The following is a 16,895-nucleotide window of genomic DNA, read 5'->3' as shown; positions in this document are numbered from 1 at the left end:
AAGCAGCCATTGGCATCTTCCTCTATATCAGCTACTTTGGAATGGCTGCTTTTGTTACACTTCTTATTTTTACCCACAGCCTGGCCTTTCTACACAAGCTGTTTCATGTTCACCACCCAAAAGTGTAATGGATGGAAGTTTAGAAGATGACAATATGTGTCACTTAAGTGTTATTTATGGCAACTTGATGGAGTCTATTTATTAAGTTGGTTAGTTAGCATCAACTGGCCCCTGAGTGAGCAATAAAGGATGAATGAGGGAGAGAGGGAGAGAAAGGGAGAGAGAGAGAGAACTTGCTGATGTAAAAAAAAAAAAAAAAAAAAAAAAAGCTGCAGGAGTAAGGATATAAAACCTTGAGACAAGAGGATGCTCCTCTCTCAAACCCGCTGCCATCTCAGTGGTGGAAATGTTGGAGTTGGGGAGGGTCGACTTTGAGGTGACATTGACGCTATGTAGATGAGAGTGAGGATCCTGCGCTCATGTTACGTCCCTGCTCGCTTCAACTCAGACGGCGGCAGCTCCTTTCCCCGTCTTCTCTCCCCTCCTCTCTTTCAGCACCACTCCTTCCAGGACAGCACCTCGCTCTAAAAGACGCGTTTGTTCGCCATCCTTCCCTCTCAGGATCATATATTTGCCCGCTGTCGTCGGATGCAAAGTTTTCACCTTGGTTTTATTCTGTAAAAGTGCAAGGAAGTAACTTTTTAAAAATCGGATTTTCCCATCGGGGAAACAATCTGGAAAATAAAAGGAATTTATTGTAAGTATTCTGTTACACAGTATGCATGCATTTATATAGATCAGGGATATATATGTGTTCGTTGACATACTTATTACAAGCGATGATCATTGAGGAATTTGGAATATGCAGATTCGCGGAATTTGGCAATGTGCACGGATGTGCGACTGCGCTTATTGGCGACGCAAGAGACTCATCTCAGGAGGGTCATTAGCGAATTTGATCCTTCAATCCTGCAGCCAACTATTTTAAATGTGTCGAATGTAAATGTCTGATCTGTGTGGGAAGAAAAAAATTACACATAATTCTTACTTCACTTAATTTTCAATTTGTCTTGAGGGTGTGAGAGACTTTGAAGTCAAATGTTACATGGACCTGGATTTTTAATAACAGATTGAATGTAAAACGCTTACTGTTTAAAACATCAAACGATTTGTAACCGTGTTGCCTCACAGCCTAATGCCTCTCACTATTACGCACGCAAGTTGAAGGAGAGCGCAGAGAGCGCGCTCTATGTTGCATTTGTTCAACTATCATTAGCAAATGTTTATTTTGCATTTCAAAAGTAAATATAAATATACATAAATAACGTGAATACATTACCTCGCTAAAATGATGTACTTAAATTGTGAAGCTTATTATTTGCATTACTGCATATTTACTAGTAAGTAAAATAAATGTAAAATATCTTAACCTTGTCCCGCAGATACTTGATGAAAATGTCTATTCAAAAACTGCAGTGAGTTATTAGCCTCTCCAGGTGATTCATTAGACAGTATCGTCGCGCCTGACTCCTAAATGTGTTTAATCGCTCTTCTCTTGTACCGGAGCAGTAGGAAGTGGGCCATTGAATTTAGAGCATAATGACTCAAGGACAAGGGCAGGCTCTAAATTTCTGCTAACATGCATTCACTTCAAGCAATTAAAAGTGATTTTTATTGCATGAGAAGTCTTTATTTGATCCCGTGGGGTTCACGGATCGTGGGGCACATTTTTCTATCCACCCCTGAAGAAATGTCATGGAATTAGAATGGATGCATGCACAGTGATCGTGGAAAATTATATTTGACCAGTAACATAAAACTTATTCTTATGCACAGGCCAGTAGAATGTCCACATTGATAAGCGTTTTGGTCACATCTTTTTTTTTTTTTTCTCCTAGAAATTAGGAGGTTATTCGGTTAATTGGGAACATGATTCCAGTTTCATCGAACTGAAAATCAGAATCACACATTTTTTTAAATAATGTAAATATATTAAACAATTAACGCAGAATTACGCCAATTATCCCTCATTAGTAAGACCTGACATTCAACTTCATAAGATATGTCAAGCATTTTTTTTTTTGTGAATTTTTATATCGATATGTAAACATATATAATTCTGTTTTCAGGGTCGCTGGAACGCTGCCAAGCTGCTCCTGATCGCTCTTATTACCCCGATTATTCATCTCTACTCGACGGTTATCTGGGAGCTGGGTGTACAGGACGGAGACGCTGCTGTTTGCCTGGACCGGTGCTGAAACCCCCTCCTCTCCACTGGTCAGGACTATCCGACACGCACAGTGACCATGGCCACCAACGGGACCAAAGCCTCGGACGGACACGTCTTAACGGAGACAGTTAATGACGCGCCCACCACGCCAAACGACAAACCCAAAACCTTGGTGGTGAAAGTGCAGAAGACGAAAAATGAGATACCCGAGAGAGAAACGTGGGGAGGGAGATTTGACTTTCTTCTCTCTTGTGTCGGATACGCAATCGGACTCGGAAATGTCTGGAGATTTCCTTATTTATGTGGAAAAAACGGAGGAGGTAATGAGGACTTCCTTGGCAATTTTCCATTTATCCATACACAAAAAGGAATGCAAAGATCTCGACATCAAAACCTGCCAGTTTGCTTCCGGAGGTTTTTAATAAAATAAAGCTGTATTTCTCCCCCATTTAAGCCGTGCGTAATTGCGCACAAGAGAAAGCCTGCACGCTGATCAGGGGCGCAGAGTGAAATGCTCCTTTTACCAAATATCTTATCTGGATTATTATGAATGTTACTAGTTAATGATTCACCTTCACTTACACACCTTTACCTCTCACCTCTCATTCAGGGGCCTTCTTGATTCCCTACTTTTTAACCCTCATATTTGCTGGCATGCCCCTGTTCTTTTTGGAGACGGCTCTTGGTCAGTACACTTCTATTGGAGGACTTGGAGTGTGGAAGCTGGCCCCGGTTTTTAAAGGTAAAATACACTTTTACGTTATCCTTAAGGCCTTAAACTATGCTCTGTGTGTTAACTGGCTGCTTCATAAAGGCCAGGTGGATTAACAGACAAAGTCGGTCATTATTTCTTTGTAATCATGAAACAGAGGCCCAAAGTTTATCCCCAGTAAAAGACCAATACCAAAAATAAAAATGTATATTCCCGTTTTATGTCAACACAAATCTTTTAACACAGTTTAACATGCCTGTATTCTCCCATTGTTTCAGGTGTGGGTATAGCTGCTGCTGTTCTGTCCTTCTGGTTAAATATCTATTACATTGTAATCATTTCCTGGGCTATTTACTATCTGTACAACTCCTTCACTACTGTGAGTATTTGATTTTTATATTCATGTGGTTTTCTAATAAAATAATACAATAATAGGACTTGAATACCTTGAAAATGTAGAGGAGATAAGATCTAGTTTCCTTGATTTCTTCTGAAAAACATTTAACACAAATGCCCTTTAAATCGCAACAAAGCATAGATTTCATTTTGTTTTTCTTTCCCAGGTTGTATTTTTTTTGACGTAGTAACCCTTGAAGTTATGTGGCAGGTTCTTTTTGCCAGCAGCTCTTATATAGGGGTGAACAGCTCTTAACAGAGTATGACATTTATTACTTCCTTTCCCACATAATTAGCGCCTTACACAAGGTATTGATAAATGCATTTGGCGATGAGGCATTCACTCCTCCAAGAAAAGCATGAAATCTCAATGAGTATCATGGTCTTGGCTGCTTGACAGCCACAGAGAATGGGACCCGACGGTGGGAGAGTGGTTCAAGTAAAAAGAGCTGTCTGTGTGATTTTGCTCTCTCTTTTTTTTCTTTAATTTTCAGGAGCTGCCATGGCAGACTTGTGGCAATCCCTGGAACACAGAGCGCTGTTACACCAACTACAGCATCCCAGACACCAAAAACCTCACCAGCGCTGTGGTGGAGTTCTGGGAGTAAGCTGGACATAAAAGTCTGTTTAGATCACAAAGATACTGCTCTGTTATAAACGGAAGGTCATGGTCCCTATTGTGCACAGTCAAGATCAGGGTTGGAGTCTGATATGGCCATTTGGATCTGAGGATCCAATGGTTCACCGAATCCCTTAATATCCATCCATCCAGATCATTCTGGAGGAGGAGAAATTGTGCGCATAATAAAGGCCCTCAGAAAAAACCTAAGCATTTTTTTTTTTCATAAGAGCAAAAAAAATGCGTGTAGACATGCAAGCATGACTCCCTTTGACTGTGGAGCCTTAAAAAAGCTTCAGGGGTGAGAAAAGAAAGCCAGGGAAAGGTCTTTTTGTGAGCATCTAGACACGTGCTTGCATATTTGTGTGTGCACCCATGCATGTTGTATGTATGAGATCAAGGATGTATTTGTGCGTTGTAGTAAGCCCACTTTACTCCCCTGCAGACGTAACATGCACCAGCTGACCGATGGTCTGGAGAAGCCTGGGGAGCTCAGGATTCCACTGGCTATCACACTCGCCATTGCATGGGTGCTGGTCTATTTCTGTATCTGGAAGGGGGTCAGCTGGACTGGCAAAGTAAGTAGAGGACAAACACGGAAACTAAACAAAATGGAAAAATAAAACCCATTGTGAATTCAATTTGCATTGTCTTTATGCTCCAGGGCGTAAAATTGTCACAATGACATTTATAATTGTTGGTCAAATGTAGAGATCAAAAGTAGTGTAGGCTGAGCAAAAATGTAAGTTCTAGCTTCAATGCTTTCATAAGGTTAACTGTCGTGAAATATCTGAAAATGATATAAAACAACAATTTTCATCCCTTCTCAAGTGAGACAATACAGTGACATGCATTACTCTGCCAACCGCTCTCTGTCCGTGTCTCTTTAAAAGGCAACAACATTCAACACATCCAATATTAATCCAAAGCACTTTATGTATGACAACAACCAACACGTTCCACAAAGAGATACAAAGGCTACACAATTACAAAACCATAACATGTGTGATTAGCCTTTTGCACTTTTTATATCAATGGTCGTTTTATGACAGATTCATCATTTCTTTTTATTTTTATAAAAAGGAGTGTCAATGACAGTCTATGTTAGTTCACTTCTTATTCAGTTTATTTTCTCATGATTGATCTGAACTGTGTTGACTTTGATAACACAAATTAGTTCAGATAAGGAGGGAAATAGTGCACTGAGAGTGTGCTGAACCCAACCGTTCTGGGGTCATCTCGCCTCCAGGGAATGGCAGACTAGGTCACTGTGCTGCTCTGTGCTGTAGAAATGGTGCCACACAGTACTGTAACGCTGTTCATGAGGAGTTGAACAACTTAGCAGTTTTCACTTCTTCTACAGTTCGGTTGCCCTGCAGGACAAATATTAAAAGTTAAATGATGCTCACTAGCTGTGTGATTTAACAAGTTTGAGCTTAGATAGACAATATCACTTTTTCCTAACAATAACGTTGTGTCCCACAGGTGGTGTACTTCTCAGCCACATACCCTTACTTTATGCTGTTCATCCTGTTTTGCCGTGGCATCACTCTACCCGGTGCAATTGATGGAATTCTCTTCTATATCACACCAGACTTTGAAAAACTGAAGGAGTCTGAGGTATGCTCTCTGTTTCTGCCATGAAGTATAAACATTTTTTCTGTTCAGGGATACATTTATCTATTTGCTAAGGTGGATGAAGATGATATACCAATGACTATTAATTGCATGGGCAGCAAAATAATAGAAAATAAAAAATATTTTCCCTAGAGCAGCAAAGCAATAAGCTAAATATATTGAATTATAAATATATATAGCATATTTGTATTTATTTTGCTGATGCAGACTTTTTAAAAAGTGTTCAGTAGGATAGCTCAGATAGCTGTTGAAAGGCTGAAGTTTACCAGTTCTGGGTTAACAAAAATCCCTCTATGATAGTATTCCTTTTTTTTTTCTGATGATGATGTAATCTTTTATTCTGTAATGATTGTGACTTAATGACCTAGCCACATCGTTAAAGCTCATGTAGAACATGAGCTGAAGCTAGATGAGGTGTGGAGAGACATCATTAGACGAGGTAGAGTTAGGTCAAGATGGGATGCAATGGGATCAGAGTGGGTCAGATATAGGACCAAGTATAACAAGACAGCACATAGGTCTTCCAAGTTCCCGACCCAAGTGTTGGTCCCAGTTCCTGCCATTAACATCAAGGTTTACAAGACACAAGATGCCTTTGTGTACATCGCTTGATCAGACCAGCCAGTAAAATTGGCAGATAATGACAAACAAGACAATTTCATCAGTAAAAAAAAAGAAAATCTGGCCAATTTTTAAATAAATATCTCTATTTAGCATCAACTGTGTGTTTACACCTGGTCAATTCAACCTCTTTTCTTCCCTTCTTTGTGTGATAGGTGTGGCTGGATGCTGCCACTCAGATCTTCTTTTCCTATGGGCTGGGATTAGGCTCTCTGATTGCTCTTGGCAGCTACAATACCTTCAACAACAACGTATACAGGTAGGAGATTATAATATGTTGCATTTTCAATACCTGTTCATAGTGTCTAACACCAGTCACTCACACATCACTGGGGCGACTTGGGGGTTAGCGGTAGAGCAGGGTGGTCCTTCAATCAGAGGCAAGACACTTAACCCCAAATTGCTATGAATGGGTGTGAATGGTTAATCGGAGTCCTGATGGGCAGGTGACACCTTGCATGGTAGCCATCAGTGTTTGAATGTCATTCATGCATGAATGACATGTAGCGTTAAAACACTTTGAGTGGTCGGAAGACTAGATAAGCTCTATACAAGTACACGGCCATTTACATCTTTTTTATTTTTAAGGAGACTGTGCCTGTGATTATTTTGGGTTTCTTAGCAACAATGTACCTTCGATTTTGGGACTATTTTAGCCTCCAGCTGTATCAGTCTTATCATTATTTTGGCTCCACCCTCTGTGTTACGCTCATAGGCACAGACGTCAGGTTTGCCTCAGCCTCTGTCACATTCTCTGAGAAACACTGGTCTGCAGGTCACCTATGCACATCTATGGTTCCAGCTATTTTGAAACAGCTGGAGTTAACTGCCATTTTAGAAGAACAGGTCAATATAAATGTACTCAGCTGCTGTGCTACTGCAGGATGCAAAATGTCTCTCCGCCGTCCCTTCCCCCCTCGGTGCATCTCGACAATGTGTGACGGGTTGATAAGGAATTGATATAGGCGTGACAATGGCTGCCTTGTGCTTTGTCTCTCCCCTACAGAGATTCTATCATTGTGTGCTGCATCAACTCCTTCACCAGCATGTTCGCTGGCTTTGTCATCTTCTCCATCGTGGGATTCATGTCCAATGTAACAAAGAGACCTATCGCTGATGTGGCAGCCTCAGGTAATTGCAATCAATGTTGAAAGTCGATAGTAACAATCGGCACAGAGAAGAGATATTTGTGACTCTGCAAAAATTAGCCCTTGAAATTGCGAGACTTTATTCTTTCAGTCAAAAAGGGAGGGTTTCAGTTTGGCACAATGTGTCATTTCTGAGAAAAATTGCTCAGTAATTTTGAAAAAAAACTCTCTGTCCTTTAAATAAATACTCGTTTGACATTCAGCACTCACACTTTGTTCTATCCAGGACACTTTGGATTTATCGAGTATTACTGCTACTTTACGGCTGAGTATGTGTGTTAAAAATGTTTTTAAATGAACTTAACATTCATTTTTTTTAAAACGTATATACCAATTAGTTTTTTTACTGATATTGTATGCCATTGTAAGCACACAATGTCACAATGTGTATGAAATGTGTCTTTTTTTTAAGGACCTGGCCTGGCATTTCTGGCTTATCCTGAGGCCGTTACCCAGCTGCCCATCTCTCCTCTCTGGGCCATACTCTTTTTCTCCATGCTGCTGATGCTGGGAATTGACAGCCAGGTAAAGATAACCCAACAAAAATGGTCTAAGTTGTGGTTTATGTGCCATAATGATACAGCAAAGTGCTAATGTTCCTAATGTTTTTATTGTGACACCAGTGTTTTACGTAATACAGTTTTGACGTGACTCTGCCATCTCTCCAGTTCTGCACAGTGGAAGGCTTCATAACTGCGCTGGTTGATGAATTCCCTCAAGTTCTCCGAAAACGCAGAGAGATCTTCATCGCCGTCGTCTGCTTTATTTCTTACATTATTGGACTGTCCAACATCACCCAGGTAAATTCTTCTTGCAGAGACATTACAGGCAAGTTAGTTCAAAAACACCCACAGCAGCCTCCTATCGTAATGACAAGGTTGATATCTGTTTCCATATTCGGGTCATATTGAGTCTGAATTTCTACAATTTATCAAATAATCACACCGTGGGGATTTGCCCTCCTTTCATAATATTTGCAGAATTCAGTAGAAATGCTGCACAAGGTCAACAAGTTCACCTTTAATCAACTGAGTAAACACTTGATATATGCAGACACCAACATGCCTTAGTTTCTTTCATATTTTACATTTCTGACTTTGGCACTGTTATAAGATAATAAAACATTTCCACAGACTTGTAAAAATCCTACCGCACACCGTTGTTGTGACCTCGGCAGCTGACCCAGTAACCTGCAAGAGTGTTAGCTCAGCTAGGTTGTTAACTCAGCTCTCCAAGTGGCCCTAATATGAAATCCAACGAGCATCTAAATAAAGCGGTCGTGGAGTAATGACCGCTGAGACTGTAGCTCCTGGCCAAAGTGGTTTAGGTCATCTAGCATCATGTTTCAGTCTGTAAACAAGAAACAACATGAAACAAAAGTTTTCAACCCTGATTTCACATATTAACCTAGCTAGCCACTGGACCAAAGGATAATCGCATGGTCAGTCCAACAGTTCCGATCAGAGGAAGATGTCTCACACCTTGAGGCCAGATTCTTAAAGGTGTCATCAATCATATTCTAAGGAGGCAGATTGCTATGAAATATTATTACCAAACACATTCATGCTCCTCAGACAATGAACCATGTTGTGCACTCCATGACCCAAGCCTGTCTCCTACGAAATTACGATCCCATGCTGCACTCCCTATTACATCCCGGATTACGGTCACAGTGATTAACGTTGTGAAATGAAACTTAACAAAACCAAAAACACTACAAAACTGCTTGGTTAGGATTTGTAAAAAAAAAACAAAAAAAAAACATGGTTTGGCTTAAAATGACGATGAAAACAGAACTAAAATAAAACATAACAAAAGTAGTTGGTTAGATTTAGGCAGCAAAACCACTACTTGGTTACGTTTAGGCAACACACGTATACTTGGTTTATACGAGATACAAACATCAGTCTCCAGGTTGAAAGCCCTGTGTTATTTGACCCATCCAGCACCCTGACCTCATCGCTACATGGACTTCCGCAGACTCATTTGTGTTACGTCAACCGCAAACGTTACACAGGACAAAATACATAAACCTCGAAATGTAATTCAGAAAGAAACACTGGTCACTGCTGTTTGACTAAACTAATTTAATTTGGAATAAAAATATAAATTAACATTTTTGTGTAATTGTATAGGTCCACTGTTATCTCCAAACATTTAATAACATGCTTTATTTTAAATGGTTGGCATTAATTATTAATGTTCTGCTTCGGACTACAGTGCAGCAAGTATTTTCCAAACACCAGCCCACAAAATGATTACTGACAAAAGTATTTTTGTCACAATTTGAATCAAAAGTTTAAAAAAAAGGCTTCAACTTCTGCCTGCTTGTCTTTGGATTCCACTTGACTGATTTAGTTCTGTCCTGCACATTCAATGCTATAATTGCTTCTTTAACGTTTTCCCCTTCACCTTCATGTGTCTTATCTTCTTGTCCCTTGTTTTCCGCTTCTCTTCTTTTACAGGGTGGACTCTATGTGTTCAAGCTATTTGATTACTACTCAGCAAGTGGAATGTGCCTGCTCTTCTTGGTCTTCTTTGAGTGCATCTCAATTTCCTGGTTTTATGGTGAGCCACACTTATGTCTTATCTATCTATCTATCTATCTATCTATCTATCTATCTATCTATCTATCTATCTATCTATCTATCTATCTATCTATCTATCTATCTATCTATCTATCTATCTATCTATCTATCTATCTGGAGCACATCTACTGTCACACAACTCAATAACTAAAACTGTATTCATGATGCTTCATCTTTGGTTCCAGGTGTGAACAAATTCTATGACAACATTGAGGAAATGGTTGGCTACAGGCCCTGTCTGTGGTGGAAGGCCTGCTGGGTCGTTTTCACTCCGCTCATTGTGGCTGTAAGTGTTGTTTGTGGTTAACATGCACATGTCCAAACAGCAACAGGGATCCTTGATTGTCCCCATCAAGGACAATAGTTAGGCTAATCCAACACCTTATTGTTTAAGGATCCTTGGCGTCACTTTCTAACTCACTGGGTAGCTCCACTACAGTCGCTGTAATCACATGGTTCCATTGTGAATTCAAACAAAAACACTTCCTTAGGTTTAGGCATCAAAACCACTTAGTTAGGTTTTGGAAAACACATTGTGGTTGGGATTAAAATAAGTACGTAAACTAAGTAAAACTTAAACAATGTAACATAAGTACTGGAAACACATAACTTCAAAATAACTCAACAACACAATCGCTCTCCTGGTTGAATGTGTTTCTGTGTTTGCATTTTTTTCATCACACTCCCGGAGCATTTCCTTTAAGCTTTTAATAATGACGTAGATGGGGTTACATTGTAGTAACTTGAAAGCCCAGTGCTTCTTATGCAGACTCTGAAGGGTCACTTGTGGGTCAGTATCAGATGCCGAGGGACATGACAAAGCATTGGTATTTGACAACCTGCGAACGGGCAGGCTTATTAGGTCTCATGTGAAGCTACATATTGAGAATGATTGCATAATCTTTATGTGCAAAATTAAGCTATGTATTTTTGTCACTTTATCTCAATGGTTGTGTTCACAAAACCGAAAGCACTTTAAACTACATTTACTTAATAGCTTTTACTTGATGTGACGATTGGCTTAATTAACTGTCAGTGCTCTTTGCTTAAAATGCATTACCATCTCACCATACCATCATATTACACCACAACGTGTGTCTGTTCTGTCCAAAGATCATCCGAGAACAAAAGCTTGTTCTGCAGTTTTGCGACAATGTTCATAGCCTAGAATTTAGACTTTGTGTGTCAGAACATGATAATGAAGAAGATGCTGAGATCTATTTCCTTGTCCCTCTTGTCCAGGGGGTCTTCTTGTTTAGTGCAGTGCAGATGGTTCCCCTCACCCTGGGTGACTACGTGTTCCCAGCCTGGGGCCAGGGCGTTGGGTGGTGCATGGCCCTCTCCTCGATGACCCTCATCCCTGGCTACATGGGCTACATGTTCCTCACACTCAAAGGCACATACAAAGAGGTAAGATCAAAGCGAATTCAGTCAAATAGTTGATGCATTTTACTTAAATAATACTATTTGACCTGCTTTTTTGCTACAAAGCAATGAATAAATTATGCTACAAAGCCAATTTTACCAGATGCTTATAGCAAATAGCGCTAATATCTGCATATGCAAACTAAATCATAAATACATACACTTAAAGGACGTGTTATTGAACTTACACATATGTATTATGGTATATAAATACAGAGAGTTTTAGTAAATGTAATGCAAAATACGATTGCCGCAGATCTCCCAGAGCACATCACTGCATCCACGTCTGAGCATTTCACACATCTACTGTATTAGCTGGTTTGAGGTTTAATCTGCAGGCAGCAGCGAGGCAGGCTCTGCGTTAAGAGTTTCGAGTGGATTACTTTTTGGCTCAAATATATTATTACATAGAGTATGATAGACCAATCCAACACAGGAACACAGAGGGGGCTGATGTGTAGTGAGGATAATGTAATGCCGTATAAGCCCTGAAGATTTTACAGTCAGTTTTAAACATGATGGGAAGTTTGAATATACATTCAAGGTCACCCTGTAGATTTATTTACAATAAGTCTGACTCAAACATGTTTACCAGAACATGCTGATCCAGGACTTATATCATACTCACTTACATATACAATATAACATAATGCCTAGCTGTGATATGTAATTTGGCAGCAAACAGACTTTTCACACTGGATGTTGAAATGCTCAGTTTGGCCCAATGTGATTCAATGCTGTAATTAGAAAACACATAGGCGTGCTTGGTAAAGATGAGATAAATCGCTGTGAAGAGTAGAACAGTGATAAAAGGATTAGTAAAATAGAGTTTCTAATTAGTTCTGTGAAACAATTTTAGATGTCTTTTTGCTTTACCAGTTCTCAAAAAATGACATTAATTTGAATGCAACAGAATGGTACGCAGCATTTTTATGGTCGCATAATACCTTTTGCATGCCATTTACATTAAGAGCATTTTGATTTGCAGTCATCCATAATGGGCTGAACAATAACCTTGCATCTATACGGTCCCTAGTGACAGATATAGCTTTATAGCCACCGCTGACGGAATAAATGGGTCATAATTGCAGGCAGTGCAACAGAGGCTGTCAGATGCGATGTGCAGGTGTCAGATCCTGCAGTACCAGCTGATGGTTGATTGTTTAATTGTAGCAATCAGCCAGCCCTGCAGCCAGGCGGAAGCTTAGTTTCACAAACACTCCACATAAATGCTGCAGAATCCCAGGTCCAACACCGCACCCAGAGTTCAGATCATTTAAAAGGTTCAGGATGGTTTGATTATTAAGTTTCGTGGGATCAGTAAGTTTGGCCCATGAATTATTTATTAGTTAAATGTTAAGAACGTTAGCTTTTAATTTCCTTTGTCAGCCACATCTCAAGCTGTATTTAACCATATAACTATAAATCACATCAGGGATACTATGTGGATGTCTTTTCTGAGACTATCTTGACGAGTTTACGCCCATTCATCAAGCACACAGCTGTGTAGCTGGTGTGTGTTTTTTGTTACAGCTTATTGGTTCACAAACTTTGCAGCTGTTTGGTCCCTGCTAAAGCTGTGTGACAGTGTCTCATTGTAATTTCAACACCATCAGCGATTTGTTCAGCTGTGTGATAGCCGTGCTTCTCCGTTTCAGCGTCTGCGGATAATGTTCACGCCTGTGATACTGCCGAAGGCTCAGGAAAACGGTCCAGACCAGCAGACAGAAAACCAGAATCAGAACCCTGCCAACGAGGAAGCCTACATCTAGAAGATTCTGCCTCTCTCTCTGTCTCAACGGGCAGACTCGCGATCTACACAGAAAAAAAACATAATCAAGGTTGGGAACGACCACCAGACTTCCACGTCTGCTTTTATTCACCTACCTCCTGGGGACACGTGAGACCAACCTGATTACAGTTATTTTTAGGGGTTTTTCTGTTTGTTTATTTGTATAATACAGAGTTATAAAACTTATGAGAAAAAAACAAATTACCCAGCAAAACTGTTGTGATATTTTGAATTTCATTATGCAAAAAAGTTAGTCTTTTTAGAAAAGGAAATGTGACTTAGGAAATTACTGTATATTGAATATATAATTTAAATTTGGAGGCCCGCGTTGATTCAATAGTATTGTGCTACTTTGAAGATATTAATTAATCTACTAAACTACAATTACTGTACAAAGAAAAATATTGGTTAAATGCATTTTGCTTGTTCATAAAATACATACATTAAAATGAATGCAGTGTAGTAGGTGAAAAAAAATGCAATTTGAAAGTTTGTGAAGTGAAAATTTAATACTGACCAATTTATGGCAAAGACAATGTGGGAATGTGCAACAGGTAAGGCCAAATCTGCTTGTATGTGTAAAATATAATTTAGCCAGACTATCACTCCCTTGCAGGATCCTGCAGTTCACCTGAAATGTTTACCACCCATGTCTGGGGCTACCTTTGAAAAGCACAAGTACAGTATGGGATTTTGAAGCGTCCAGTTTTTATTTTGGCTCGATTGAAACTTGTGACAACAGCAAAAATAACTTACATAGGATACATAGCAAGAGACTGTTATAATTGTTTCTTTGTTTTCTAAAGAACAATAACTTTGTATGTTGTCTGAATCTTTTTTGTAGAATAATTTTTAGGTCATTTTCTATATGTGAGAGTGAGAAGGACCAAAATCATACTCGTGTTAGAAGGATTGGTGCAGACATTTGAGCCGCTGAACAGATATGGATTAAATCAAGCAACTCCTTTGTCTCTCTGAAGAGCAACAGAGTACAGTAGCAAATACAGCATCCATTACATTACAAGCACAATTTTTGGATCTGTAAACTACCACCTCTAACGAGTAGCCAATACATAAATCCCACATTTGCATTGTGCGTACAATATTTATGCCTGACATTATTTAGAAAAAGTAGAATTTCCTTCTCCTGACAACCAGTAAAACCAGTAAAGTGGATTGACAGAGTTGTGTTGCAATAAGTCAAAGCTAATTCAAATCTATATTTTAAACTGTGAGATTGAATAAGCTGCAGTGGCTGCTGCATTGGAGACTGCATGACGGATTTCTATGATAGCTCCACTTCTCCGACTGGAACCGTTTACTTGTATATCTATTTAGTAACCCACTCCTCAGGAACAAAGGTGGAAGTGACCAAATTATCTCAGCTCTCAGATACTACCATTATACACTGAAACAATTAATGCTATATTTAAAAAAGAAAAAAAATATATATATCAGCAAATTTTTGCCATTTTCTCCCATTATTCCAACATGTTACCTTAAGCGGCAACAAAACATAAACACATAAACCATATATATATATATATATATATATATATATATATATATATATATATATATATATATATATGTGTGTGTGTGTATTTGTGTCTGTGTGCGTGTGTACATGGGCACACTCAAAAGCTGATCCAAATTGTTTTCTCTTTTCTGTGTGCTATTCAGCTAGCATCATTTCTTTCAGTGTAAATGAACTGTGATGGCCTTCACTCAGTCATTTTAGTAGAAGCCAAACTGTGTTTCTATCCTGTGGCTAGTGCAGATTTCCAATAGCAGATAAGGAGAGATAAACTTTGGCTCAGTCAGCGGACAAAGCCAGCAAAAGCACTGTAAACACAACAGGACATAGACAAATGCTATATACTGTAGGCCAACACCACTGAAACTACTCCTTTTCATAGGGTAAAGAAAAACCTATTATTACATATCAAGTTTGCTCGGCAATATAAAAACATATTATGTAGAAGCTGACTTTGAGACAGACCACAGATATCACTGTATTACTATGAAGGAGGATCAAGAAAATTTGCTTCTGTGGCAGCTACATGCGACAGGAATCAGGTTGAACCAGTCCCGTTTATTTTCTTTTATCTATGTTCTTTTTTCAAAGATATGTGAATTAAAATGTGCAATGACAAAGGGTTCCGTGAATTTTGTATAAAGTTACCATACTGCAGTTTTCTCTCTTGAATGATGTTGTAAACTGGACTGTGTAATACATGTATCTGTGAATGTCAGTACAACCTGAGTTTTTCTTTTCTTTTGTCTAAATGTTGAACAAAAAAAAGTGATATTATTTGCTGTTTTCTGCAATAATATTATTATCTCAGAAACTGAAGCACATATCTCTCTCAACTGTAAAAAATATAATTACAATAACAGAGTAGAGTAATAATTAAGATGATAATATTAATAACAATAATGTAATAGAAATGTCTAGTCAGAGAATATTGTTTTGTATATTTCTAGCTGTTTTATGGGCCTAATGTAAAATATTCTATGTAAAAAACATATAATAAATGTCTTTAGATGGTGTTATATGAAAAAGCATGATTGCAATATATGTTATCTGCAAAAATAAATAAAGACCTATAGATTATAATATCTGTGTCATGTAATCTTGGAGATATAGGGAATATATGTGTCCATTCATTTTTAAACGCATACAACAAATATTTATTTTACCAGCCGATGGTAAAAAATACACAATAGCGTAATTGTGGAAAGTACAAACACCATTTTTATTTGTTAAATGGATGTAAATAACCACAAGCACTGACTTAAACGATATAGAAATGCTTTTCCAACCTGCCTTTTGCATTGTTGAGTGAGATGGTTTTGCATGACAATAACCTGCTCAGTGTTATGCTAATGCAAAATGTATTACAATTACTGTAATTGGAAATTAATATGCAATCAGTTCCATCACCGCAAGATATGTTCTATTTAAACTCAGCTTATAGTTTCTGACTAAATGTTTTTTTGCCACAGTTATATCCTTGTGACACCTGCACTGAACGCTGTGCCAGTACAGACACTATAGCCGTCCTGGAGGACAGCCAATCCCTCCCGGTCACAATGCAGCATCCATCTCCCTGCTGTTGTGCTGTGGTTAGCCTACATTTGTTATGATCCAGAGAGCCAAATCATCACCAAATGCACGGTGGGAAAGAAGTACAGAATGTGTAGATATCTTTACTTCAAAGAGTTTGTGGAAAGGGAACAATGAAATAAAAATCCTGACGTTGCGCATGAGATTGAGAAAAGTACGAATTAAATAACGGGAAAAAAAGCATGAATTAAATAGCACGTCTTAAAATGACGTGTGTGGATTACATGCGTGTTCATTTTTTAGAGCTCAGTAATCTCAATATATGATGAGCTTTGTTTTTGTAACATTCATCTCTTCTGGCTCCTTTTTACTAAACGTTTGTTAACACTTGATACATTAACAAAAGATTTGAATTATTGTTTTTGTCCTATCCAAACACACCCAGTAATCCTAGAACCTAGAATATATTTGATTTTCATTTCATTCATTTCATTTTAATCAATATTGCTGTTTTTACGGCTCTGGGTCCCTCCCATCTGTTTCCCGTGGAGGCATGCCTATCAAAAAGTAATACAACTTTGGATCATATAATTAATCGATTTGATTTGGTCTAACAACTAACAATTATGACATACTCGTTGTCATGCAGACCGCAA

General features: G+C 38.6%; 1 protein-coding gene across 1 annotated transcript; it reads left to right on the top strand.

Annotated features, from left to right (window-relative positions):
* The first annotated feature begins 319 nt into the window (after positions 1-319).
* Positions 320-15,789, top strand: slc6a1b (solute carrier family 6 member 1b). Its single transcript, XM_068712311.1, has 15 exons — positions 320-757; positions 2,130-2,550; positions 2,841-2,972; positions 3,221-3,321; positions 3,833-3,942; positions 4,403-4,535; positions 5,443-5,577; positions 6,372-6,475; positions 7,223-7,347; positions 7,777-7,889; positions 8,033-8,164; positions 9,830-9,932; positions 10,138-10,238; positions 11,195-11,362; positions 13,036-15,789. The coding sequence occupies exons 2-15, from the start codon at positions 2,307-2,309 to the stop codon at positions 13,147-13,149; spliced, it is 1,815 nt and encodes a 604-aa protein (XP_068568412.1). The 5' UTR covers positions 320-757; positions 2,130-2,306; the 3' UTR covers positions 13,150-15,789.
* The last annotated feature ends 1,106 nt before the right edge of the window (positions 15,790-16,895 follow it).

Source organism: Cebidichthys violaceus, unplaced genomic scaffold (assembly GCF_023349555.1).
Source record: "Cebidichthys violaceus isolate CVI_PGR_0920_01 unplaced genomic scaffold, fCebVio1.0.p SCAF_17, whole genome shotgun sequence".
In the NCBI taxonomy this organism is placed as follows: Eukaryota; Metazoa; Chordata; class Actinopteri; order Perciformes; family Stichaeidae; genus Cebidichthys; species Cebidichthys violaceus.
This window is presented reverse-complemented; position numbering and strand designations above follow the sequence as displayed.

Coding starts and splice junctions, on each gene's coding strand:
- slc6a1b (XM_068712311.1), top strand. CDS start 2,307: ATGGCCACCAACGGGACCAAAGCCTCGGACGGACACGTCTTAACGGAG. Junction 2,973..3,220: donor GCTGGCCCCGGTTTTTAAAG/GTAAAATACACT, acceptor CCATTGTTTCAG/GTGTGGGTATAGCTGCTGCT. Junction 6,476..7,222: donor TTCAACAACAACGTATACAG/GTAGGAGATTAT, acceptor TCTCCCCTACAG/AGATTCTATCATTGTGTGCT.